The 26,681-nt window shown below is 35.9% G+C and overlaps 1 protein-coding gene across 6 annotated transcripts in view; it reads right to left on the bottom strand.

Annotated features, from left to right (window-relative positions):
- Positions 1–26,681, bottom strand: part of LOC121738560 (protein phosphatase 1 regulatory subunit 12B) — a 71,343-nt gene that overhangs the window by 12,318 nt on the left and 32,344 nt on the right. For 2 of the 6 annotated variants that reach the window (XM_042130708.1, XM_042130709.1), the window contains exons 5-16: positions 26,413–26,568; positions 25,192–25,375; positions 21,358–21,516; positions 20,305–20,383; positions 19,317–19,478; positions 18,480–18,530; positions 16,021–16,119; positions 14,387–14,606; positions 12,429–12,566; positions 10,200–10,344; positions 9,643–9,782; positions 7,714–7,773 (exon numbers count right to left, since the gene is read on the bottom strand). In XM_042130708.1, coding sequence (XP_041986642.1) covers positions 7,714–7,773; positions 9,643–9,782; positions 10,200–10,344; positions 12,429–12,566; positions 14,387–14,606; positions 16,021–16,119; positions 18,480–18,530; positions 19,317–19,478; positions 20,305–20,383; positions 21,358–21,516; positions 25,192–25,375; positions 26,413–26,568 — 1,593 coding nt within the window. The remainder of the gene's footprint in view (positions 1–7,713; positions 7,774–9,642; positions 9,783–10,199; positions 10,345–12,428; positions 12,567–14,386; positions 14,607–16,020; positions 16,120–18,479; positions 18,531–19,316; positions 19,479–20,304; positions 20,384–21,357; positions 21,517–25,191; positions 25,376–26,412; positions 26,569–26,681) is intronic. The other 4 variants (XM_042130710.1, XM_042130712.1, XM_042130711.1 and 1 more) reach the window with 4 other exon arrangements.

Genomic DNA, 26,681 nt, shown 5'->3' with positions numbered 1-26,681 from the left:
CAAAACCATAACATACAATATTCTAGGTAAGTGCATATCCTATGTGACTTTTTCTCCTAAACAATATCTATTGATGTCAATCAATAAATCATCTCGTTGTCAATATCACGACAATCTGATGCTTTATCTGATACATCCGTCAAAGTGGGTTGCGGTTTCTGTAACACGGACATCACTCTACGTTCAAGTGGGCCTGATATAAATAAATAATTTATAGATCGATGAGGCAATAGCGCCCAAGGAATTTATAAACTGTTACTTGGTTCAACATTACTAAGAAATCGTTATGTAGGATGGCATATATTGGATATTTGGTTAGGTTATGTCAAGTCAATATTGGTCGTATGACGATACGTCAAGATTCCTTCTGAGATTCTTCTCAAGAATGTTTTTGTACACATAGGCGTACCCAGGATTTTCAGCTAGGGTGGAAGCAGCTCATATCTGCTACGAGAAGACGGTCGCTCTGGTACATTGAAACAAACAATCATGAAAATTTACTTTTATTAATCTGACTGAAAAGATATTTTGTTTCCAACACTTCATTTTGCGTTAAGTAGGTAACACGTTTATTTCCACTTGCCAGGAAAATTGACGTTTATTTCATCTTCTAATCTTCTAGAGGGGCAGCTGCCACAAAATATTTAAACACAAAAAAATATTTTTTAGTGTTTAAATATTTTGTAGTAAATTTTTACGCGGGCACCTAGGTAATTACTATTTTAATCTGAAAAATAACTCAAACATGTTAAATATTTTCGTCTGAGAAAATGATTTTGGTATTACGTAGGTATGTATGAGAATTCCAATGGCACCCGGCCCCTTAAGTACAATAGTTGAAGTACACAACACATTTCTGTCTTTGCAGTATTTTTATTGTGCTAACACCAAGTCAAACTTATCTTCTTGATTTGTCAGTCTACAGTCAAGATTATATTTTCGACATACTTTGAGCCACGTGTTTTCACCATAAATTCTTCGACGATGAATGTAATCCATTCGATGGTTCAACTTAATAAAACGCACAAACACGAAGGTAAAGAATACCAACAGGTAAAACCCGCTGGAAATATGCACATACGTATTTCCGTTGTTAGTCACCGTTCATAAAATTTTGCAATCTGCTGCGGCTGCTGATTCATCATTTATTTTTGCAAAACAAAATACCGTCAATTATTTTTTCCACACTCTTTCCATTGTGTGCATCGCTTCTGAAACATTTTTAGGAAACTCTTGGATGAACAGGCTTGCTATTGAAACAGTAAACTCTACTACTAAACTCTAACTAGCGATTTCAATTCTCTGGATGCTATAAGTAAAGATTATCATTATTAAGACAGATCACGGCTAGTATTGAATTAATATAACTTTTCCAATTGATTTAGGTCCGCCATCTGCGTTTGAATCAATTTCTTCGACATATCAAAGGTACATCAAAGTAAATGCTCTGAAAATGTGGCGCTATGTCCTTATTGCATTAAGTGCAATAAGGACATAGCGATTATTGCATTAAATCGCCCGGAAACAAAATAAACACATGGCACACATATTATGTGCACAAAATTACATACAGGCTACAACATAGTGCCGTGAAATCATCGTACTAATCGATTATATGCAGAATATATTTTGTGCATTTGCGTCAGTGTACTAAACATTTCTACAAATTGTCTCTTCAATTTCTAGAAGCGCATTATTTTATACTATTTACGTCAACTGCAAACGACGTTTATATTAGCTTTTAATTGCATACAGCTTTTTGACGCTTCCAAATCGTTGAATGCTCTTTAATGAACTTTTAAGCCGGCCATACACAAACCGTTTGCACTCACTAAATACTTGTAGATTCCAAAAACGTTTTTTTTTATATGAATACTTCTAGTTTTATAGAGTATTTGCTGCTGCGGAACCCTTCATGGGCGACTCCAACTCGCACTTGGCCGCTTTTTTACGTTAGGGACCCCCCCCCTTATCTAAGCTATATATACGCCGGTGTATGTTTCAATTATTTTATAATTACTAAGGAGCTTTATAGGGGTCAACAATGATTAAAAATGATCATCGAGATATTATAAGATTTTTGGATAACTTTAAATATTTTATAATAATATTGACAAATATATAAAACTATCAACACATGGTGGAATATCACTCCGTACTTCATATATAGCTAGTAAAGATTAATGAGATTTAGCTTCCACAAATAGCCAATGTACATTAGGAACTATGTTTCCAGCGCACATAAAGCTTTCAGGAACCAACGAATATGTTCGTTATGTATCATTTGCAACGACATTAATGAATCTGGCATATGGCCACCGTACAAGTAAAGCGTAGAAGTGTTGAAGTGCTCTACTACCATGTTCTGGCCATGATGGATATTAATCATGATTTCGATTACGAAGTTACATATTATGTATGTATGTATGTATGTATGTATGTATGTATATATAGTAGCCATACTTATATTATAAATGCGAAAGTGTGTCTGTCTATCTGTTACCTCTTCATACTCAAACCGCTGAACCGTTTTGCTGAAATTTTATGGACTCCATGCCAAACTCAAGGTATCTCAATACTATGGAGATACTTTGAGTCTGGGGAAAAGATAGGATACTTTTTTATCCCAGCAAAATGTTCGGTACGGAGATGCGGGCGTCATCCAGTTTAGTGTAAAGCAGCTACACTCAAAGTGTGATCGGCGGGGCCAGGGGGCTCCATAAAGCATTTGACCCTGAGAGCGACATGTATAAGAATCGTACTTAAAATTGTCATTAGACACAAGCATGGAGTCATTTAAGACGTTAAAAAATAATGTCATTCAATAATTTCTGGTGCAGGATTCTTGAGTCAATGATATTCTACTGATACAGATATGTTACGTCCATACTATTTTCCGGCTTAAATCTCTTCCGAACAATTTTCAAATTCAAAATTGCAAACATTGACAAAGGAGAATGCCCAAGGTCGGTACCATAAATTCTCATGCGTCAATATGAAACTCTTATAGTAATTATTTTTTTAATTATTTACGTAATTACACGCCAGGAATCCAATTTTTGAACCCGGAATTTTAATTAAAGAATAAAAGTTACTAAATGACTCCCTCCACATTCGTTTAGTGATGTAGTGCATTTTGAGTGCATTATTAGAAACCACAGATTACACATCAAACAATATATTGTTGTAACAATATCGATTCATTCGACTAAAGCAGTTATTGCAATCGTTACTTCAATTTTTATAAATGTTACCTGCTTTAATAACAATTTCCAAATAATAATATTATTTATTGAAATAATTCATCAGCTTTTCTATATTATGTATGTTAAATAACAGTAAAATTAAAGTAATCGATTCAGTGCTACTATTAGACATAAAATCGATTTTTTTTCATAGAATTCGATTTATCGATGCATCCCTAGCCGATGCATTTTTTCTAACATCTGTCATTGTGACATTTGCAAATACGTCTTTTATTTTTCACAAAATAATAATAAATAATTTAGAACAAGTGTCTACTCCAATGTTTATTAATTATTACAATCTTGGATAACTCCTAGTCCGGTAAGCACACCTTAATTTATATTCTGAATATGTAAAGTAATTATAATAAATTCTATGTAAAAAGGCACAATATTCTATGTACTTACCTATTTCCTGACAAATTATTTAGTCTTTGAATTCACAATTACCATTTAGACTTTAGAGTATAGGTGTTATTTCTATGAATAAGTTAATATTACAAACACTTTTTAATTCATTGTTTTATTACAGCTGACTACAGATTCTGGTCAGAGCAAACAGAACCAGTGAAGGCTTTTTACCTGCTTTTGGTCATAAAAGAGTTGATTTTGATTTGAAGTTGAAAATGTTTTTCTTGTGGCCAGTCTATTCTACCTACTACAAGAACATATCCTGTAAGACAAGATCGACATGAGAGAAACATTATAATTAGACTAGTTCCGTTGCACTTGGTAATAAGTTTTGTTTATTTTATGTTATATCCTATTAATATTTTTCATTTTTAGTCTCCAATATTTGATACTACTGGTAGTGCTTTTAATTTCTTATCACTATTATTTGTAAGATTTAACAATACAATGAATATATGTATTACAATATTACATATCACTTTTTAGACCTCAAGATTGGAAAGAGTTTATGCTGCTTGCTGGAGGTCAGCTGAAAGGGAAGTGTGACATTATGATGAGCAAGACTCCAATCGCCCCGGTTTGTTAAGAGGTATTCTGACAGATGCTGGATCAAGTGATATACCTCAGTTGCCTCCTCTCCCTTAATCAAACTATACAAACACAAAAATTATTTCTTCTGTGTACAAACGAGCTGCAAGTACATCTAATCACTGAATATTTATTAATTGTTTTGAAACGGACGTTTACTTGTACTTTAATGTATGAGGACTGGTTTTAGTGTCACGCGGACCGTTGGTATGGATCGCTCCACTTAGATCTGTATGAAGCAATAAGGAGGGTTTTAGAGTAATGCGGATGAATCCATACGGACTACTCCTTAAAGCTTCATACAGATCGGTCTATGTGGAGCGATCCGTACCGACGGTCCGCGTGACTCTAAAACCAGCCTAAAGAATTTTATAATTACTTAATTATAAATTCTGTTTCGTATGATTTAGATGAATTTATTGCAGGAGTATGATAAATGATTTAAATAGGTTTTTTTTTTTTATGTAAATAAAAATGAATCTTATTTAAATGTTTGTATGTTTGTGTGATCATGTTCACATTTTGCAGTACATAATATGTACTGAAAAATGTAAATTACTTACTGAATTATGTGTATTAATTATTCATACACTTTGGCTTACTTTACATGCAATATTATTGTGTTATTAATTAATTATTATTGTTCTTAGAATAATTAAGCCCTTTGTGTTTGCCCTTTTTTCTTTTCTTTATAATACAACTCTGTTCTTCGTTAATGTTATAATGAAGCCGCTGGACGTTTGATGCATAATATGTATTTGTTAGGACAATGTTTGCATAAAATAAAAATACATTGTTTGTTTTATTTTCGACTCCAGTCAAAATCATGAGCATAAGCCCAATAGCGCATTAGCGGCGGTGGCGGTGGCCATCGATATAGATACCTTAGTATGAAACCGCCATAGACCACACGCGCACTTGGCCACCAAGCGGCCAGCGGCCTGGATACCATACTTTCGATGGCCGCTAGTGCGCTATTGCCTATTGGGCTATGTGTCCATTGTGAAAAGTAATGTGACTAAGATGTTAAGTACTTACATTTTTGCTTAAATAACCTAAATTACTTATGAGAATGTATTTAATAATAATAAATACACACGTTTCGGTGATGATTTATTACTAATATAAGCGCCTTACTCTATTTTTAGAGCAATAACGTTCGCTCGTGTATGACCTGTCAATAAAATATGCGTTTTGAAGATTTTGAGGTTATTTTCGATTTTATCAAATTATTCTGAAACCCCGGTTTTGTTTACAAAGAAACTTTTTATAGGAGCTAAAATGATAATCATAGACTTTATAAAACCAAGTTTCTTAATGACGCAAAATGGTACGGGACACCATATATTTTTGGGCATTCTCCTTTGACAGAATATAAGTGAAACAAAAGATACGAAAAACCATTTACATAAAAGAGAGACAATTCTATTTTAAACGTCGAATCGTATCGCTGTCTCTTTCTTCGACGACGACGAAAATTCGATTTTTTCCAGATTGTTCGAAACAATTATTGAATATGTAAATAATCGAGGTATTTATTGCAATCAAGAAGTAAACATGTGGTAAGAGATTCCATGTGTTTTGTTTACTTTCGAGTCATAATTGGTACATTTTCGATACATGCACGACGTCATTTTCAATTTATTTAGGTAAGACAAGACGCAGCACGTTCGTGACTGCGCTCGATACAGACTAAACAACAGACGGCCCAATTGGGCCGTATTTGAATCTTCACAACGCGCGCGGTAGTAACATATCTGCTTTGAGTTTTTCATCATTGTCTTGAGTAAAATCCTTGAAAACCATGGCTTTGAACTTTTCCTCTTATTTTGATTGAGGTAATAAAAATGTTACTTTTTCAGTAAACCCCAAAATAGGAGAAAAAGTTTAAGAGCCACTGCTATAAAGTATGTAGACTCTATAGTCTATAGCATGCATAACAGACATCATGGATGATCTCTACACGTTCGTAATCTTTAATATTGGTCCATCATGAGGCAATGTGACCGCATGCGGCTTCGCAATGATGGTTATCCATTATCCATCGCGGAGAGACCCCTTCGACCTATGGTAACTTAAGCTACAAATATTACACAGCTAAATCAAAGAAGAAAAGAGAGATCGACATGTTAACTTACTATTTCGATTTACTTTTCAGGTTCTCGTAAGGTAAGTCAAAGTTTAGTGTTCAGTTTTATGTGGTCGTATGAGCCGAAAATACATTCGCCTCTGGTTGGCTTACGTCAATACGCGTACACGCTAAAATGGTACTTACGTTAAAATTTAAATTCAGAAATGAGTTTTTCTATTTTTAAAAAATATCGTCCGGAGTCCAGCGAATCGTCAGCGGCTAGCCAACGTTCGCTATTTTACCTCGAACTTTCATGAAAATCATCCTTGTGTCGTTGGTACACGGGTTAAAATGACTTCAAACCAAATACACTTGCTGTATCTAACGTTTTATTAATTTAACACTATTAATTTTTTGTAAGTACGTCAAATGTCGTACCAAATATTTTTTATTTTTATGAAGGTTTTTGTTAAGCAATATCAATAAATTTTATCCGTCTTCCAAACAATATCTTGACCTTCCATATCTGTCGATATCTCTCAAGTCTCATCTGAAACTTCACAACGCTGTCGACATGTAGATTTATGTCACCTAAAAAATCGACAGTGAAATGTATCTCATAAGTCATAACAATCTAGTCATTTCAACTAACGCTAACATCAAACTATCCGAATGAAGGCCCAACAACGTATTCGCAATTTTTTTATGGTTTCCATTTATTTGTGAATGAGAACGCGGGCTGAAACTTCTTATTTTGAGATTTGGACGTTGACACAAAAAAAACAAATTGACTAGTCTAGCTTAGGATCTCTCAGATCTCTCTTCAATCTGAGGAATTCAGATTCAAGATCAGCATTAAAGCAGCATACAATACTTATTGTAATACTACAATACTTATAATATAATACAATACTTATGCAGCAAATAATTAGTCCATCTCTACTTGTCTTTCACTCGCGCAGAATTTTGTCAGTACTCGAACGTTGATGTGTGCAAATACGAATGCGGTGGGTGGAAGACCATTTTGGATAGTTGTCCTACCACGAGTTAAAGACTCCTCCTTAACGATATTTTTTTATATCCTACCTGTTTAATCCATAATCTTAATACGTACCACACAAATGTACAAAGCATCTTACATAGTTGCCTTACCGCGAGTACCTTAAACTTAAGTACTATAATCCTACCAGTCCCATACCACACATCCACCATGTGGTGGGAAAATGAGAGCACGAAGGTGGTGGATAGTTGGATGGATTTTAGGATAGTTGTCCTACCAAGATTTAGCGAGTCCTCTTTAACGCAAATTGTTACATAAAATACCGTAGATTAATAGTAATATTATAACGAATGGTGGACTTTAGGATAGTTGTCCTACCACGAATTTTTATGTCCTACCTGAACATTGTCTGCGTCGCCGTCGCCCTCTCCGCCCCCGCCGCGGTCGTTGACGATATCCTACAACAGTTACATTTTATGAGCATTTGTTCTACGACCATTTATACATTTTCAATAAAACGTATAATTTTACTAGCGAGTTTTTATCGTCAATTTCTGTATCTGAACAATTTTAATATTTAATTTGTAAAAATGTGCCATTCGACAGCAGGCAACATGCCTATTAGTACATGTCCTACAACGAGTAGGTATAATCAACGAGCATTATTATTCAATAAAAGCCCAAAAACATGAAAATATTTTTTTTAATTTAAGTATCTATTTATAGCGACCTGGTGAGTACCCTTAAATTGTGAGGTCATGACGTAACAAATAATTTTGCAAGACAGAGATGAGAAAAAATTTATATTTACTTGCAAATTTCAATCGCGTCAACCTTTATACTCTTTTCAATTTCTGTGTCTGAACAATTTTAATATTTAATTAATAAAAATGTGCCATTCGACAGCAGGCAACATGCCTATTAGTACATGTCCTACAACGAGTAGGTATAATTAGTCGGACACGTGTTTCGGTGATTCATTAACCTTTCCCAGAAACCTGTTAACAAACAGACTCGGTGCCAATTTCTTTGCTAATTACAGGTAAAATAGATTCGGGAGTGCTACAAAAACGGGAAAAATATTGAACGTTTTGCGTCTGGTGTCAGATTTATTGGGCATTATTCATTATTTATATGCAATAAATATATTTACCAGATGAAAGTTAAATGGGAAGAAAAATATTGGAAAATGTTTATGTAACCTTACTTTTATTTCCATTTACTATTCTGCTTGAATAAAAGAATTGATTGTAAGAAGTTAAATTTACATACGCCACTATGAGTCATTAGCTCGATGCCATCATTTGTAGGATATCATCATTTCGTTCTGAGCAAAAACACAATACTTATCTTAAAATTTTCTCAATAGAAAAAAATCACAAAGATGCATCTAATTTTCACGAATTTTTCATTTATTGCCATAACCGTGCATTGAAATAGGTTAATATTTTAACACATTGTTTAAAATTCTATCATTGAGAAACCGACCTAGCGGATTTTTTAAATGTTGTATATTTATCGAGTTATTGAGAAAAAACTGATTTGGCGATGAATCCGCGTCGTCCTTTTTCACCTGGCATATGAAAGACCGACGTGAGTGTGAAGAGAGGACAATGTTTGAGGGTTAGTCGCCCTCTTAATGTGACATCGGCTAAGTTAATAACCTTAAATTTTTAGTGAGTAGGGCTGCGTCCATTTATTTCGGGCACAGCGAATCTTACATATCCAGTAGGTCTATAAAATAGCCACTTAAAGTGTTTTCTTTATTTCATTTATTTCACTAACAGATTTAAACATCACTAACAGTTTTATATTATTGTTAAATTTTGCTGCAATGTCAATCATGTTACGAATTACTGTAGAGTCTTCTTCTAATGACCGGTTTACATTATTCCAGTCCAATCGAATAGCGCTGGATAAGTACTGGAATAATGTGAATGGGCACTGGAATGCAATTCAGATTGAAACTGGATTGGAATAAACCAATCGCCATTTTAGTGGGTCCCTAGACGATTAATTTTATTGTGCAATATCATTGAACAATATGCATTGAACAATTTTATTGACAACTAGCTGTTGCCCGCGACTTCGTCCGCGTGGACTTTAGTTTATAGTTGTTCCCGTACATCGATTGAATCGTTTACGTGCAAATCAGAAAAGTATATTGTGTAGGAACCGCACATTTTTCCGGGACAAAAACATTCCTTGTCCAGATTCTATTAGTATCTCCAATTTCCATGCCAAATGACTGCGAAGGTTTCGAACATGGTGATTGGCTCCGCTCTGCTTCAGTGGAAACGCAGCCTAAAGTGGTGTAAAATACTCACGTCCATGTCGACGTGTCCGACGCCGGTGGATCGGCGTTTCGGCCGCCGCCGGCGTTGTATCACGTTGAGCGCCGCCTGCGTGCTCGGGGAAGTGCCGCTGGACTTGCTCTCTGAACTGCTCTCGCGCTCTTTCTCATCCTCTGTTTAAAAAAGTCATTAAAACATATACGCTCCTTTTCATCCTCTAGGCAAAAAACAACATGTGAAATTACAAAATGTCAAATGTCAATGTCATCACAGACAGACTATTTGGGCTATAGGCTATAGTCACACAGACAAACTGTATTAGGAATTTTTATTGAAGCTTTCATATTCCATACGTGCAAAATAATGCCCGGAGTTTCGAAATATAAGTAGGTATCGCTTTTCAGAGTATATTAAAAAAATACTTAGTAAATATTTCAAAATAAATAACATACTAAAGTACATTTAAAACGTTTATGTTTCTTTGTCAAAATTGCGTACCTTCTTTTTCATAGATACGAAACACAAAAGACAAGAAGATAATCTAAGAGAACATTGTCTTTAGGGTAAAGCGTGTTAAGTTGGCCACCAACCTGTGCGACTCTCCTCCTTCGTTGGCGACGAATTTGTGTTACTCGTGTTATTGGTTGTAGGCGGACGGCGTAGAGGCAACGTGACGGTCGTTTCTGCAGCCGTTGCGGTTTTTGGCGAGGAACGACCCGCATCTTCCAACTCAAACTGTGTGATAAAAAATGAGGTTAGTAATTTGATAAAAAGTATGTAAACTAGAGACCACGATATGTGTTTATACTGTGGTAAAACTATCTTTTAATGATTTTTAAGGCAGTTCAAGTGCATTTGCTGAACATTTAAGGTCACGGTACTACCTGGAACTAACAACATCCATAATTTAATTATATTTATAGCAAACCAAACCAAATTTTAAAAAGTACAAATTTTTGTGTAAGCTGGTAATTTTTATAATTATTTTCTTGGCCTCTAGTTTATATTAAAAAAAAAACACAAATTTTAATACATTAGTTCACATCATAGCAACATCGAGAACACTGTACAAGACATGGACTCTACTTTTATAATTGCTATCATCTGCAAACATATTATAGGCTATTCCTGACAATTACAAAAGTAGCTTAAATTAAATTATGCAAAATATGTACACAAATGTTACGGGTTTTAGTATTGACATTGAGCACACAGATAAAACAAAATTGTCACAATCTTGTGACGTCACAAGCATGCGGACACAACATTTAGACACAAACACATGGCAACGATTCGTTTAACCGACTTCCAAAAAGGAGGTTATGTATTCAACTTGTTGATATGTCTTTAAAATAAAGCTATTGCAACTGTATTTGTGTATATCCTGGAGTCCGTTTTATCAGGGCGAGCGAAGCGAGCCCTAGCATATTTTACAACCTGGACATTTTGTCGAACAATTTACGGAAAAACTATCACGCCTATTAATTTGTGTAGACGTGTTATCATCAGTCAGTCCAGATGTGACGACGCGAACCTTCACAAAGCTCGGTTTATAGCTAGTTTTTAAAATATTGAGAAATGATTTTCATTGCTTTGTTTATAAAATGACGCAAAAGTCTAGGGCATTTTACACCTTTAGAATTTTACAAAATTATATTCGCAAGTATCATAGTTTAGGATGTAGGTAATAAAACAGAGAATTTTAAACTAGGTAAATAAAGAAGCGACAGTGCGAAGACAGCACAACACAGCATTAAATAATATTACAAATTATAACGAACACTGACGAAAGTATTAAAATAAATATGTTTCAAACTAAAAGTTTTATGTAAAAGAAAGATATATTACTATTGAAACATAGTTACTTATTGTTTGATGGGCGGTTTACATTATTCAAATCCATCCATCGAATTCCAGCAGCGCTGGATTGCTAGTGGAATAATAAACCGGCCATGAGCCAGAGAATAACTCTGTGACTTCTTTTTTCGGAACTTCTCTAGCCGGAAAAAGAGCAACACTACAAAAACAATTCTGCGCAACTAAATTTAATTTCAAGTTTGAAAAAAATCTTAAATCGAACACAATAAATTTTATTTCAGTACCTATACTTTTATTCAATTTAAGACTCTATTCTTTTAGCACAAGGTTATATTTACTAGTACGTATTTTCGCGGCTGGAGATACCCCGAATTGTAGTCTCAGGCTATCACCGTGTTACTGTCATATATCCCTATGGGAGTCCGTCCACATTTCCACACCATGCGCCTGTGCCATCTCAAAGCCCGATTGACGTAAGCACGACTATTGATTGCTATATTTTTATTGTAACATGTTTTGGTACTAAGATTTATATTCTACGACATTTTCCAGCGACGTTGGACTTGCGCCATTTTAATGATGACGTAAAAAGATAATTTTGTTAACAAGGTAGTTATAATAGTATATTTCAAGTTCCACAATTAATAGTCTGCTTTGCACACATGATCACATCAGATTGACTTTCAAAAATCCAAATCAACTCGGTACAGCAATTAAGTTTATAACTTAGGGTATTTTAAAAGGCAAACAAAGATAACATTTTTCAGAATTTCAAGCATTTCGACCTGAAGTTCTATTCTCATGCATCGAATGTCACTTCTATCGCAGGCTGTCTCACAGCATCAGTGACAGCCTGCAGACGAAGCGACATACACAAACGACATAAAATGAGAATAGGACTCTCGGTCGCATATAGCTTACTTTCATTTAGAACATTTTCTTAACACGCAATTTTAGCCCTTAATTACTGTACAGAGGGTTCAATTTTCAAGTCAATGGACCTTGTTAGTGGGGTCTAGTCTCAACCGCCACGAGGGTCGTCGCTCGGTGTTAGCGGCGATGGTAGCGGTCGCGGTGGCGGGCGCGGTCGCGAGCGCGAGCGTCACAGCGATTTCACCGCCGGCGAGGATACCCCGAGCCTAATACACGTTCGTGATGTGAGGATTTGGCGCCAGGTTCTGATATTATGTACAATTTTATGTTTCAAGACCGGCACAGCGATTACCTATATTGCAACAGCAACGAGAAAAAAAAATGCAAAATATCTGCTAATCTGTCAAAAATATGTTAAACCTTGGATACAACTTTTTTGACAGATAGTTTATAATGTCGCTTATTTGCCGCGCGCTATCAGAATAGATGTCCACACTGTGAATTTTTTGTTCATCAAGGGCATGCTTTATAGCGCAGTCAAAAGCGCACGTGAGGCATGCCCGCGACGCATGCGCCTGACCGTATCCAAAACTTTCGCTTTGTTCTTTTTTTCTGGAATTTCTTATGACTAAATAAGCCGCACATTATTCCACCCAGTAAAATGTTCTCGTCGCACTTGTTACAATAATATTATGACAGACACTGTAGTCTGTAACTGAACAAAAATGACAATGTTGGCGTTGCGTTCGTTGACGCATTCAATAATTGAATGCGCCAAAGCGAAAGTTGAATGAAAGAAGATGAAGAAAATTGAAGATGAAAGTGCATAGTGTGGACATAGCTAATGAGATGCGTCCTTTTGACAACTGACCAGCCGTAGTAGGGTCGGCTAACAAAATGACTTTTGTGTTCGCGTACATTACATTCAAGTTTTTTTTTGATAATAATAGGTAAAAAGGTCCAAGGAATTCAGGAATAATAATTCCTGAATCACAGTCATTGGTAAAATATTACCGAGAAATATTTTTCATGAAAATTTTAGGTTTACTCAAAAATAAAAAAGCAGTAACTGAAAGAGTTGTAGCTGCCACAGGGTTGACCAAAAACACAATAATAATATCTTTAATGTACAGAATCGGTCGATTACGTATTTTATTATTATTACGTATAAACCTATGTATAAATTAATGTTCAGAATATTTTTGCTAACGCATTAGCATTAGCAAACAAAACTGTCATTCTGCTGCCATTCTGATCGCGCGCGGTTAATACCTGTCGCAAGATACGAAATCACGTAGCAGATACCACCACTTAGGCTCTATTTCCACCATACATGCGTTGCGAGGGATGTGTTCTATGATCCTAGAATTGCTGCACTGAGTGAGGTCAGGCGAATGAGCAGATTCTTCTGGTTCTTAAATCACATTTCTCTCAACGCAGCTTCGGTGGAAAGGCAGCTTAAGGCTGAGATAATAGTGTCAAAATGATCGCCGTACCGGTATTAAAAATCTTTAGCCTAAAGGTGGCGTATGAAACTATTATTTACAACTCTGTAGCTATTAAGATTGTATATAGATTTAGAATGGACTCGAAATGTACAAAATATTTATACCATTAGTTTCCTTAGCACATTAAATATACATAACAATGAGTAGGTACTTAGATATTATGATAGATTGAGAAATGAGAACATTCATTTAGGAAGAAATGATTGAATATCTAACTAAAATTTACAATTCAAAATAGGGTACAATTCTCAAGAGGGAAATTCTCATTCCAAATACAATATTTACAGGAGTCAGGTGTACTTATGACACATTTAAAGCTATTATATTTAATTAATTTCAACTTTTAACTTTAAACTGATTTTGATTAACATCTATCAAACGTTTACTATTTTTAAGACATAGTTTTAACAGCAAGATCTAGTTGGTTCCCTAAAATCTTTTGATATATTGTTTCTAATTAAAGAGAGAATCACAGTTTTATTGTTTTCACTACAGATTCTCTTCTTGGTAAATTATACTATATCACAAACTATTAATAATAATTATATACCAGAAAGCAAAAATAGACAAAAACTCACGGTGTTATCCGAATTTCCGGTGGCTGGTTCATCTTTCTTCGTCGGAGAAGGTGGCGCATCGACTGTGCCATTTCCAGTTTTCTTCTTGACCAGTTGTTCCGCTGATTTAATCTCGTCGAGAGTGACACCCTGAGTCGATCTTCTTGTCTCCCTCACACGTTTCGCGTGCGCCTTCCTCTGCGTTTCACTCTCTTCGTCTCGGACAGGCGGGACGAAGGACCTAAAAGAATATCGGTCAATATTCGCATGTCAAGTAAAGAAATAGCGGATCATGCAAAAACCATGCTGAAACTAAAACATCCGAACACATTAGCAAATAAATTACAGTATTATGTGAAACTAGCGTGATATTCTAAATTATGTAAGGCTAACCAGGGTAACTTCTGAATTTGGTTACAGGGTAAATCCATATAATTCCAGCTAACGCTAAGGCTCAATTTCACCAACGCCTGTTAATGCTAAGTACTCACATACGGTTTTGCTCGATAGTTTTACTCGAAATCGAGCAAAAACCACCGTGTGTATCGCAAAACTCACTGCTCGAAGGCTCGCATCGAGCCAGTTTGAAGGCTCGAATCGAGCCGGCTTGACAATTTTTTGACACTAGTTTTTATTATTCGTAGCTAATTTCCTTCGAACAGGAGTAAAACTATCGAGCAATGCTGAATGTGTGTACGAAAGCCCGAGCCGTGGTTTTTACTCTATATGATTGCTCGATCAAGCAAAACCATATGTGAGTCCTTACACTAAAGTCAACGCTCGGATTAGTATCACGTTACTTCTTTCGTTTTTCATATGAATGACATAAGAAGACATGACATTTTAACAAGCTGTTAACACTAACAGACGTTGGCGAAAATGGGCCTAAATCAGCTAGTAGCAATTCTTTTCTGTCCACGGTGAAATACGCCAATTTGTTGTGCCACCGCGCAAAGCAGTGCGAGGAAACTCGCTGTTTTAGCGCTATAACTCGAACTCTCCGGATATACCCTGTATCTGAACTTACCCTGAATGTCCCTTTATTACATTTACTTTACACATTTTTACGAGCTTAGGTATTTAAGGTCACATACGACTAAACATAATAATGTACAGTCAGTATACCTACCTTGAATACCAGTATAAATAAAATTATCATTTAAAAGCAAGCCGTTAAAAACTAGATCTATTCTAAACTTTAAAAAGTAGACATATTGTTGCATACGAGGTACAAAAACGCCAAGGTCAGTAGGGGTAACAAGGATAAGCAAAAACTTCACACTGTTAAGTGGTTTTATATAAAAAAACAAATGTCGCGCTCGAAATTTTGGTACTTAAGGATGCGTTTACAAAGCCGACTTGAATGGAACCAAATAAAAAGCATATATTTTTATATTTTGAAAAAACAAAAAGGAAGTATTTTGCCATCAAGTATGGATCGCAGCAACGTCATATTTTCTTTAAATTACTGGCGCATTTATTGCTCAAAATATTTTCAAGATCTTATCAATACTCTGTCAAACATCTGGAAACGCACCCTTAAACATATAAACAAACGGCTGATGGCTTAAAAATGTGGCATTTCAAAAATACGCATAAGCCTTTCTGGTGACAAAAAAAAATGAACCAAGCAAACAACACAATGGCTTGGGTACTTGAAGAAGTTCTTGAATATGTTGCCGGGGGAGAGCTTTGTTGGCGTAGTCGAGCTCGGCGTAGAATTGCTACTGTTCGACTCTACGCTCTCCGCGGAGCTGCCACAACATTAAAAAGTATTGACTATTTGTAACAAACTGATATGCAGTTTGGTTTGTAGAATAGGTATGGAAATAATTTTGTAAAATACTTGAATAAATACTAAAAAAAAACTTAAAATATATCCCCCTTATAAGAGAGCATTGAAGTATCACGTAACTCCATTTTTGATTTCTTCTGTGTAAAGCGCTTTCAGAACTTCCAATTTTTATCGAATGTATATTATATTTTAGATCGCTCGGTAAAACATGAGACGATAATAGGGGTTTGTGTAGAATATCCTACTAATCCAATCCTACTATCATAATATTAATACGCGAACGAAAAACTTTGTAACCCTTTTCACGAAAAATGGGGAAACGTAGGAGCATGAAATTTTGCACAGTTATAGTTTATATTATGGTGATGCACTCCTTAGTGCATCGAACTAATATTATTTTGAAATTATGCTTTTTCATACATATTTTTAAGAAATACAACATTACTCACACTACAACACACACACATGAGAAATGACAGATTTTTGAGTGACAAGCCTATACATACGAATTTTATTTATGGTTGAAGTCTGTTGACAACAAGTTGACAAATTGAAAACGGATTAAGTATAGTTTTTTTTTTTATTGAATCTTGACAATGCTTACACGGTCAGTCTGAGATCAGCCGAGTCCCAGAGACGAGAGTTGAAAAAAATATGTATGATAAAGTCAATATTTTTTTACAAATTAAACGTAGTAGTCCTAATTTCGTTGAAACTAAGGCCGAATTTCGACCATTGGGCGATCTCTAGTCCTACTAATATTATAAAGGCGAAAGTTTGGATGGATGTTTGTTACTCTTTCACGCAAAAACTACGGAATAGATTTTAATGAAACTTTACAATAATATAGCTTATACATCAGAATAACACATGGGTTACAATTTTAACCAACTTTCAAAATGGAAGAGGTGTAATGTTTGTTTTTTTTATTTTCAACGATTACTCCGCCGTTTGAGAACCGAAAAAAATCTTTTGGTGTATAGGGTATCATCCGAATTTAGTAGAATGAACATGGTAGGCATGTTCATAAAAGTGGTAACCAGCAGGCGTAGCATGGTCACCATAGAAACGGTTTCTTTCTACGGAAGAATAGACAAAGTGACAGTTAGACAATGGAAATCCGTCATTTTGTCGATAAAATCTGTCAGTATGTCGATTCTTTCCCATGTCTACTGTTATTATGCTAGCCCTGCTGATGAAGGGATCCATGAGTAATTAAGGGAACTCCTCAAAATTTATATGGATTGGCGACTTCGGTTTCGTGTAAAGTATTCTGAGCATATGTTACCAACAAGTAAGATCTTGCACCGAGGCATACCATGGTTCGGAAGGTACTGAGAGAAGGTCCTGACTCTTTATAGATACAAGTTTGGGAGTTTCGGCGTCGTTTTGAGAACGGAAAGCATATGCTATTATGCAAATTACATCATCATCATCACTACCACAAACCATTATACTCTCATTAAAACTCGAGAATGGCTGAACCGATTTGGCTGAAATAATTAATCGAGGAAGTCCAGTGAAGGTTAATAATATTAGGAGGGAAGTGATACGATCACCGGGTCATCTAGTAATTATGATAACGTACAATAGCTACCAATCAAGTTTTACCGTCTGAATGCGATCTAACGATAGTTTGACCGGTGTGCCAAAAAGACTAAAAAAACGGTTGCTGCGCCATCTCTTCTAATTTTTGCCGAGTGATCTTTAAGTTGTACGCGGTCTATACAGTGTCACAAAGTTTAACTATTTATTAAGTTTTGAATAGAGTATAATATGTTTTTCCCATCAAATAACTTTCTAATTTTTTTTACAATATTTACTTCTACCTAATTGTAACCTACAAGTCGCAGATAGGTAGAACTAGAAGTGCAGAATAACCATCTATAAAATTTCAAACATTAATTAATCTATAGACCATCACCAAAAGGGTAGCTACCAGTCACCATATCACCAAAACCAATAAACCTAACTAGTGACAGAAAATGTATGGTTTAATATAATTTATATGAATCATTATATTAAGGGCCTGTTTCACCACTTTCTGATAAAGTGCCTAATAGGCTATTCACATCTTTTTTGACAAATTCTCCATACTTGACCTGTCAAGTTAATTGGTGGATAGCCTTATCAGGAAGTGGTGAAACAGGCCCGAAAACTAATTATTATTTATCTCTGAGTGATGAAGTAATAAAACGCAAGAGAAACCTTTTTTACTTAATGCCTAATGTCTACACAGGCTATTTTAAAGGGTTCTCTACTGTAACAGGTCTATCATACCCTATTGTCGACAAAGAACAGTATATTTTATATACACACCTCCTTACGGTAGTCTGTGTGTTGGTTGAAGGAGTGTTCCATGTGTTTATTCTGAAAAAAAAAATATAATTAGTAAGATGTATTTAATTGTGGTTTTGGTATAGTATGCAAACTTTTAAGATGGTATTATTAATTAAGTGATTTATTTACATTTTTCTATTTTTAATTAAGATATTCTTTGTACCAAGAAACCCAAAAAAGTTTTCATCAAAAATATTTACAAAAACCTGCAATTAATTTTTAATAAAGCATAACGAGCAAAAATAATGTGTGTAAGTACAATTAAACATATTAAATGATATTTGTTAACATTGGTTTTGATTTACGACAATGTTGATATTCAATGTGACTTAAACTCAAAAATTGCACCTCATTTCTTGCGATGCTTAAATTGACATTACATTTTTTAATTTTAAACTGCTTTAAACACATAAAAAATTATACAATTTTCAGATAAATGTAATAATTATAATTATTATGTCCGTCCTTCGAGAAACATCAACGGCTAGAGTGAATTCTCAATCAAATGAATGGTTTATTCTGCTTTTAATACATTTGACAGACTATTCTTAATACAGAACTCCCTGTGGTGGCGGGTAAAGAGCATCATAAAATACTTAATGGCAGTTTCCGAAATCACGAAGCCACACCAGGTGGCGCTTTGTGCAAGTGGGCAGGGCGATTACATAAAATCTTTGACAGCAGATATTTCAGAATATCAGCTGTCAAACACCTGTTGCGTTGTTGTCGCATCATATCATCACCCTACGCATCTGCCCTTTAGCGGCAAAAGATCCTATCCCTAATCGTATAAAAATCAAAACCAACGCATCACACCTGCTCTTAATGTCCTCGTTAGTATCTGTCGATGTATTGTTAGTCTCTTGACTCTTTTTCCTTAGCTCGATGGCCGCTAGCGTGGTTTGCGACAGCGGTTGTATGACAGGGCATGATGACGCCTTTATACGCGCCGTCACATCCTTGTACCGCTGATAGAAACTGTTCAAACACACATGCATGCTACAAAACAGAACAAAAATGTGTCGCGAAGGGTATACGGCTGTACTGTTATAAATTGTGACATCAAGAACAAAATATTAAGGGACGTCGAAACATTACGTGTGATATTAAGGGCTTGTGTCACGACAGAATATTTTATCTTGTACTACAACTACACACTGTATATTTGATATAGTAAAATTCCAAAGTTACGATTTAAAATTACAAGACTAGCTTATCGATATCCACATTTTATTGCCATACCCTTCGCCACTGAAAGCAGATTTGTTTGCTAGCGCAAATAAACTGTTTCAAGACTTCTTACAAGCTTCAAGAAGAAAAATATTCAATGATTTCTGCCAAAAATATTTACAATGATATTGATGGTAGGGATTATTTTTTTCAAATAACGATTTCTCATTTGTGCTGTCAAAATGAAAATAAATATATAATTATTATGAAAATTATAATGAATTCTGTTAGCACAATGTTAACTTTACGTACATTGAAAAATTAATACGATGACTTTTTTGTATGAAAATTAAAATTATAAAAACTTTAGTAAGCGCATTAAGTGTAAGCAAATAAAAATTAAAATTAAAGCTGTATTATTTTAAAGATTTATAGAATACTCTAAAAATGTAAGTGCTCCATTTTATATGCAAGATGCTTCTGTTCTAGCAGAGGAATCTTATAGGTTTTGCTTACACAATGCATGAAAATGTCAACTATAAACATTTTACGTACCATGCTAAGAAATATCATAAGAAACATCAGAATAGAGTGCAATAAGTTTCGACTTGCAAAAACATAAAGAAAAACTTACTTCTTGTCATTTTCAAAACTATGTGTCCTTCTTAATATCGTGTCATTGTCCAAATTGTTGTTTGCTGGATTCGAATCACCTGGAAATTGAATAAATTCAGTGTTTAAAACATTTTTCTGTGTAAGTTTCTTTTGTTCATACTTGGAACGAGACAATCTTGAATATTTGAGTGGACAAGTCGTGTCGAAAAGCATTAGGCATTAGGGTTGCCAGAGAGAGGTTGAAGAATGTCCGGTAATTTGAAAAAAGTCCGTACTGTACTACTGATACCTAGTTTTAGGTGATTTTAATTTTTAGAAGATGCTACCTTTATTTCTGCAAGTAAAAGGCTTTCTCAAAATCAGCATAGTCTTGAACCCCCGTCTACCACCTTTGCAGTGTTTGAAAAATAAACTGTTTATTATGATTTTAATTTGAGTCAAGTCAAAAGAAAAAGTCCAATATTCAGACAAAATGCCTAAAAGAATTACGTATATTACGTAAGTATTTTTTTTTGCCGTCTTTCGCCTTTTAGAGTTGACAATGGGGATTGTCCATTTTTTTTTAATTTTGATCATTACAAAAACATTTCGAGGAATAAGGTCAGTGATCGTTTTTCTGTATATAAACGAAAAAAATACCCATCAGTAACTTATATTTTTGAACAAATACGTTTAACCTTTGTTTGACCTTCAATGGCGTTAAATTAGCAATAAATTCGACCAACATTACGTTTCGAACTTTTGGTAAGCTTCTGGTATCAGCTTTCACATAATGAGAACTTACATTTGACGAACCAGCCATTATAAATATAATTATAAATAAGATTGAAAGGAAATTTAAAACATATACAGAGGTCAATTAGCGGCCGATGATGACGTCAGAGCGAAACTTTAAAAATTTATTGAGAAAAAACTAGCCAATGAATTTCAAAATTATTTAATTTATAAGTATTCTTAGAATACCCTATTTTAACGAAAAAAAATATAAAAAGTGCATGTGATTTTTTTGGACAATGCCCATTGACACTGGCCAATATTACCGTAAAATTAAAAAATAATAAAAAAAACTCACGGTTATTGTCCTGCTGGCGATTCCGGAAGGAGGCGGACCGCCGCCACGACGGCGCCTCGTCGTTGTCCGGCGGCGGTTCGTTGACTTCCGGTGATGGCGGCCGTGGCTTTGGCGGCTTGTCGGCTATCTTCGGTATGATTTCGGGCGCAGGCGGTTTGTCTGAAAGAAAGATGGGGTTTAAGCAGCTGATTTATAAATAGGCCCCGGCCGATGGGTGGCAGCGTCCTACGGAGGCGGTAGATTTTTGCATGGGGAGGCGGAAATAAAGTGGCACAAGTACACTCATCCTAAAATATATAAATCCGACACTAGTTTCAAGGGGGTGCGCATAGGTCAGATTAAAAAAAATTTTTTTGTTGGTTTAAGGTTTACCATTTATGACGTATAAAAAAACTACTTGCTAGATCTCGTTCAAACCAATTTTCGTTGGTAGTTTTTATAGTAATGTACATCATATATTTTTTTAGACCTATCATGCTCCTACTTTAGAAGTAAGAGGGGGGGGGGACATTTTAACACTTTGGAAAAGTCTCTCTCGCAAACTATTCAGGTTAGAAAAACATTATATAAGAAACTTCTATATGATTTTTAAAGACCTATCCGTAGATACCCCACACGCATAGGTAAGATAAAAAAATTTTTTTTTGTTTCAGTTGTACCTATGGGGACCCCTAAATTTTTTAATAATTTTTCCATTTTTGTATCATAATCTTAATGCGGTTCGCAGACTTCATCTACTTCCTAAGTTTCAATAGTATAGCTTTTATAGTTTCGAAGAAAAGTGGCTGTAACATACGGACGGACAGACAGACATGACGAATCTATAGGGTTCCGTTTTTTGCCATTTGGCTACGGAACCCTAAAAAGGGATTACTATGCAGTGCATTGCATAAAGCCGAAAAGGATACCCACTTAGGTGTATTACCACGGCGCAGAACACTGCACCGCGGTACCTGATCTTCCGTGGTTCCTATATATTACGCATAACGCACGACAGATTCAACATAAATAATAATAATAATAATAATAATATACATATAATAATACAATAAAATAACAAAACTTCATTTAGAATACTTAAATAAGACGGTAGCTTCTATTTACGCACTGTGACGCAACGATATATAGACGCAATAACTATAGTTGAAACAAAATCTTATCCACCTCCTAGTAAAATGTTGAATAATGTTAATCAAGAAATTCCAAAAACTTTATTTCATTACATAACTTTATTACATTTCTTAGAAGAAGTCATCGTCAAAAACAGGAAAGGACAAATTGATCATTTAAAAACAAAATGTACTTCCACAATCGATGCAATTATGGCTGCCATACGGGAACGTTCTTTTTCATCACAGTTACTTTTAAGCCTTTCTGTATTTCTTCACAGAAGATATGGATCCAAAAGACTATTAGATATTTTATCTAGTTTGGGATTTGCAGCTTCTTACTATAATACAGTACAGTATGAAGTTTCAGCAGTTTATGACCCACAGCCTCGTATTTAATATTTTATCATCAGAGTCAGGTGCCCTTGTACAATATGTTGGAGACAATGCCGACATAAACGTGCAGACTCTTGATGGTAACAATACTCTTTATGTTATGGGGATTATGAAGATAGCAACTCCAAAAAATGCTGTTCTCTACGATGAACGGATACAAAAATGTACAACCAAACCAAAAGCGAAAAAGTTGGCAGCCATAACACATGTATCTTTACAAGTTCACAATAAACCAGTCGTACCTGAATACAGTAAAGTTCAAGTTGAAAATCTGCATGACGGTCAAGCACTAACAGAAAAAACAATTAACGGCACTGATTTTTCGTGGTTATACGGAAAATGGAGGGAGGGATATTGCATCGTTGCCAGGTTGGACGGGTATTCTTGAGCAGCTCACTAAAAATGAAATGAATTTTTCAACATCTCAGGTTATGTTTCTTCCTTTTAATGATCATCCTGCCAGTAATGTAGACACAATTTACACAACTTTACTTTGCGCTCTTGATATTGCCAAGTCACTCGGACAAAAAACGTGTGTAATTACTTTTGATCAACCCCTTTACTCTAAAGCACGTGACATGTCTTTTTTGGAAGCCTAGGATACATAATAGATGGAAGTGGTCTTAAGGAAGTTCTTGGTAATAAAATATACGCACCGAATTCTGTTGACAAAATGCTGAGCGGTCACGCTTACTCAAGAAGCATCAGAGGCCATATATTGGTACGACTAGCATTTTCAAAAATCATTTGAAGATATGAATATTGAAGATGGTACGTTGGATGAGTTAATATAGCAAATCACTTCTCGAGATATATCTCGAACTCGAACTCAAACATTTTTCATTCAACATTTCTGGATAAGCTGGATAATTTGAAAGCCCGAGGTACAACGGCACAATTGTGGGTGCAATATTTCAAAATGATTACAATACGTCGAAATGGGTATAGTACTTGATTTTGTTCGCGCTGAAAGACTTGGGCTTTTTCAAGAACACCTTGACGCAGTCAATCCAAAAATATACAACTTTTTTCCTCTAACTTTGGTTTTTCTATGTTTAATTCCACGAAATTCATAACGTATTGCCTGTGTAAGCGTAGTCCATAAGTTTAGCTATTAAATAAGACCTTTTTTATCTTCATAGCATATTTTCATGAGAAGTTATTGGTCAGGTTAGTGTGAAAGCCCGAGAAAAACTAAAATGGCTGTCATTTTACAACCGTGAGAGAGAGAAAAATTTTGAGAGCCAATTTATATATAAAATATGCCAAAGATTATTAAAGTGTTAAAATTATTAAAGTGACCATTAAAGTGTCGGACACAAGTGTCGGGACACATTGTATATGGCGCGTTTTCTACCGGAGGCACCGGTTGACCTGAAGTGATGCTGTGACCGCGCGCTCTCCGCCCTCTTATCAAGAAAACAGTTCACCGTAGAAAAAAAATATACAAAATTTGTAGAGAATTTTGTATTCTACAATATTGATTATAAATACATGTACATAATGCAGAGAAGTTGTTTTTTTTTTATGAAATAAGGGGGCAAACGAGCAAACGGGTCACCTGATGGAAAGCAACTTCCGTCGCCCATGGACACTCGCAGCATCAGAAGAGTTGCGGGTGCGTTGCCGTCCTTTTAAGAGGGAATAGGGTAATAGGGGAGGGTAGGGATGGGAAGGGAAGGGAATAGGGGAGGGTAGAAAAGGGAATAGGGGAGGGTAAGGAAGGGAATAGGGGAGGGTAGGGAAGGGAATAGGGTAGGGGATTGGGCCTCCGGTAAACTCACTCACTCGGCGAAACACAGCGCAAGCGCTGTTTCACGCCGGTTTTCTGTGAGAACGTTGTATTTCTCCGGTCGAGCCGGCCCATTCGTGCCGAAGCATGGCTCTCCCACGTAAAAACTTTTTACTTTTTATTGACCATAATTTTCCCTTAGTGCAGTATGACTTATGAGTACTAATTAATTCATTTTCTACGTTAAACATTTCTTGAGACTAACTAAATAAAGTAAATAATTACTTAAAAATATATTTCTTTATCCAGATCTTTTTTTCTATTCGGCCGGATAGGCATCCGGCCGAATAGCAGTTATCCGGTATTCGGCCGGATAGTATTAAGGCCGCCGGATAGGCCGGATACCGGATAGTTGCCGGATATCTGTTTCATCTCTAGTTTTGAGACAAAATTTTGGGTGTCAATATACAAATATTTACAGACTTACAGCTGGGTATCTCGAATTCCGAGGTGAACTTCCTATACTGATTGGCCTAATATAGACAAATGATTGGCACATTAGAAATTTTACAAAATAAGCTTTTAAAGCCCACTTACCGTTAACAATGTTCTCATCTTTGCCAGTGATCTGCAACTCGACCCTCTTGACGTCGTGTCTCGGTGGGCTGTGTTTCCGTTTGTTGTTGTTGTTATTGTTGTTGACCCGCCGAGGCGCCTTCAGAGACGCCTCAGCCAGCCACGTCGATATACTCGGGTCTACGAGGTCCATGCAGGTTTGACCCTGAAATTACATGTGTAAATAACATTTCTACTGTATTTATACGTGGGAGAGCCATGCTTCGGCACGAATGGGCCGGCTCGACCGTAAAAATGCCACGTTCTCACAGAAAACCGGCGTGAAACAGCGCTAGCGCTGTGTTTCGCCGAGTGAGTGGGTTTACCGGAGGCCCAATCCCCTACTTTATTCCCTTCCCTACCCTCCCCTAATTCCTTCCCATCCCTACCCTCCCCTATTACCCTATTCCCTCTTAAAAGGCCGGCAACGCACCTGCAGCTCTTCTGATGCTGCGAGTGCCCATGGGCGACGGAAGTTGCTTACCATCAGGTGACCCGTTTGATCGTTTGCCCCCTTTTTTCATTAAAAAAAAAATACTTGCATATCGCTTCGACATAGTCTGGATTGCGCGAGAGGCGTTTAACAGCCTCGACATTTAATGATTACTCAAGGAGCTACAAGCTAAGTAGTGATCGTTTTTATATGAAAAGAAGAATATTATTGAATTAACGTGAATGGATGAAATAAGTAACAACAATCTGAAAGTCGACGTTTACTTGCATAAATGGAGGCTTTAGGACCGGTTTTTTTTTTATGAAATAAGGGGTCAAACGAGCAAACGGGTCACCTGATATAAAGCAACTACCGTCACCCATGGACACTCGCAACATCAGAAGAGCTGCAGGTGCGTTGCCGGCGTTTTAAGAGGGAATACGCTCTCTTCTTGAAGGTTTGCATTTGTTGTTAAAAAAAATATATCCACAGCCGAACATATAACCTCCTCCTTTTTGGAAGTCGGTTAATGACTTTATGTATAGCCACATGATGAAGTGGACAAATTACAAGGTTTGTTAAAGGAAAAAATTAGTAATTGCCCTTATGTTATAATAAAATATTAATAATCCGCTTCACCCACTTACGTCTTCAATTATAAATTGTAGTTAATCATAAAGTGTCCTTCTGATTCCGATGCAGACGTAATTTTAAAAAAAATTGGGCCTTTGCATTTGGCATGGGCAATTGAATAAATAAAAACCGTTTACCGAGTAGTTTTTAAGGTTAGGATCGGCGCCATATTTGAGCAATATGGCTGCCGCATCCTTCTGGCCCCACAACGCCGCCGCGTGTAACGGCGTCCAGCCCTCGTAGTCAACACAGTCCGGCTCGACATTACAGTCCTCCAGTAGAGTTGTAGCCACCTGCGTAGAGAAATTTATTTCAGTACCAGATGACACCAGCAACTCCGTTGGGCTAAATTAGTTTATCGCGCGGAAACTATCCATTGTCCTTTCCCGGGACACCACACCACAAA

This window comes from Aricia agestis, chromosome Z (assembly GCF_905147365.1).
Source record: "Aricia agestis chromosome Z, ilAriAges1.1, whole genome shotgun sequence".
Lineage (NCBI taxonomy): Eukaryota > Metazoa > Arthropoda > Insecta > Lepidoptera > Lycaenidae > Aricia > Aricia agestis.
The sequence above is the reverse complement of the archived record's forward strand: the minus strand, read 5'-3'. Positions and strand labels throughout refer to the sequence as shown.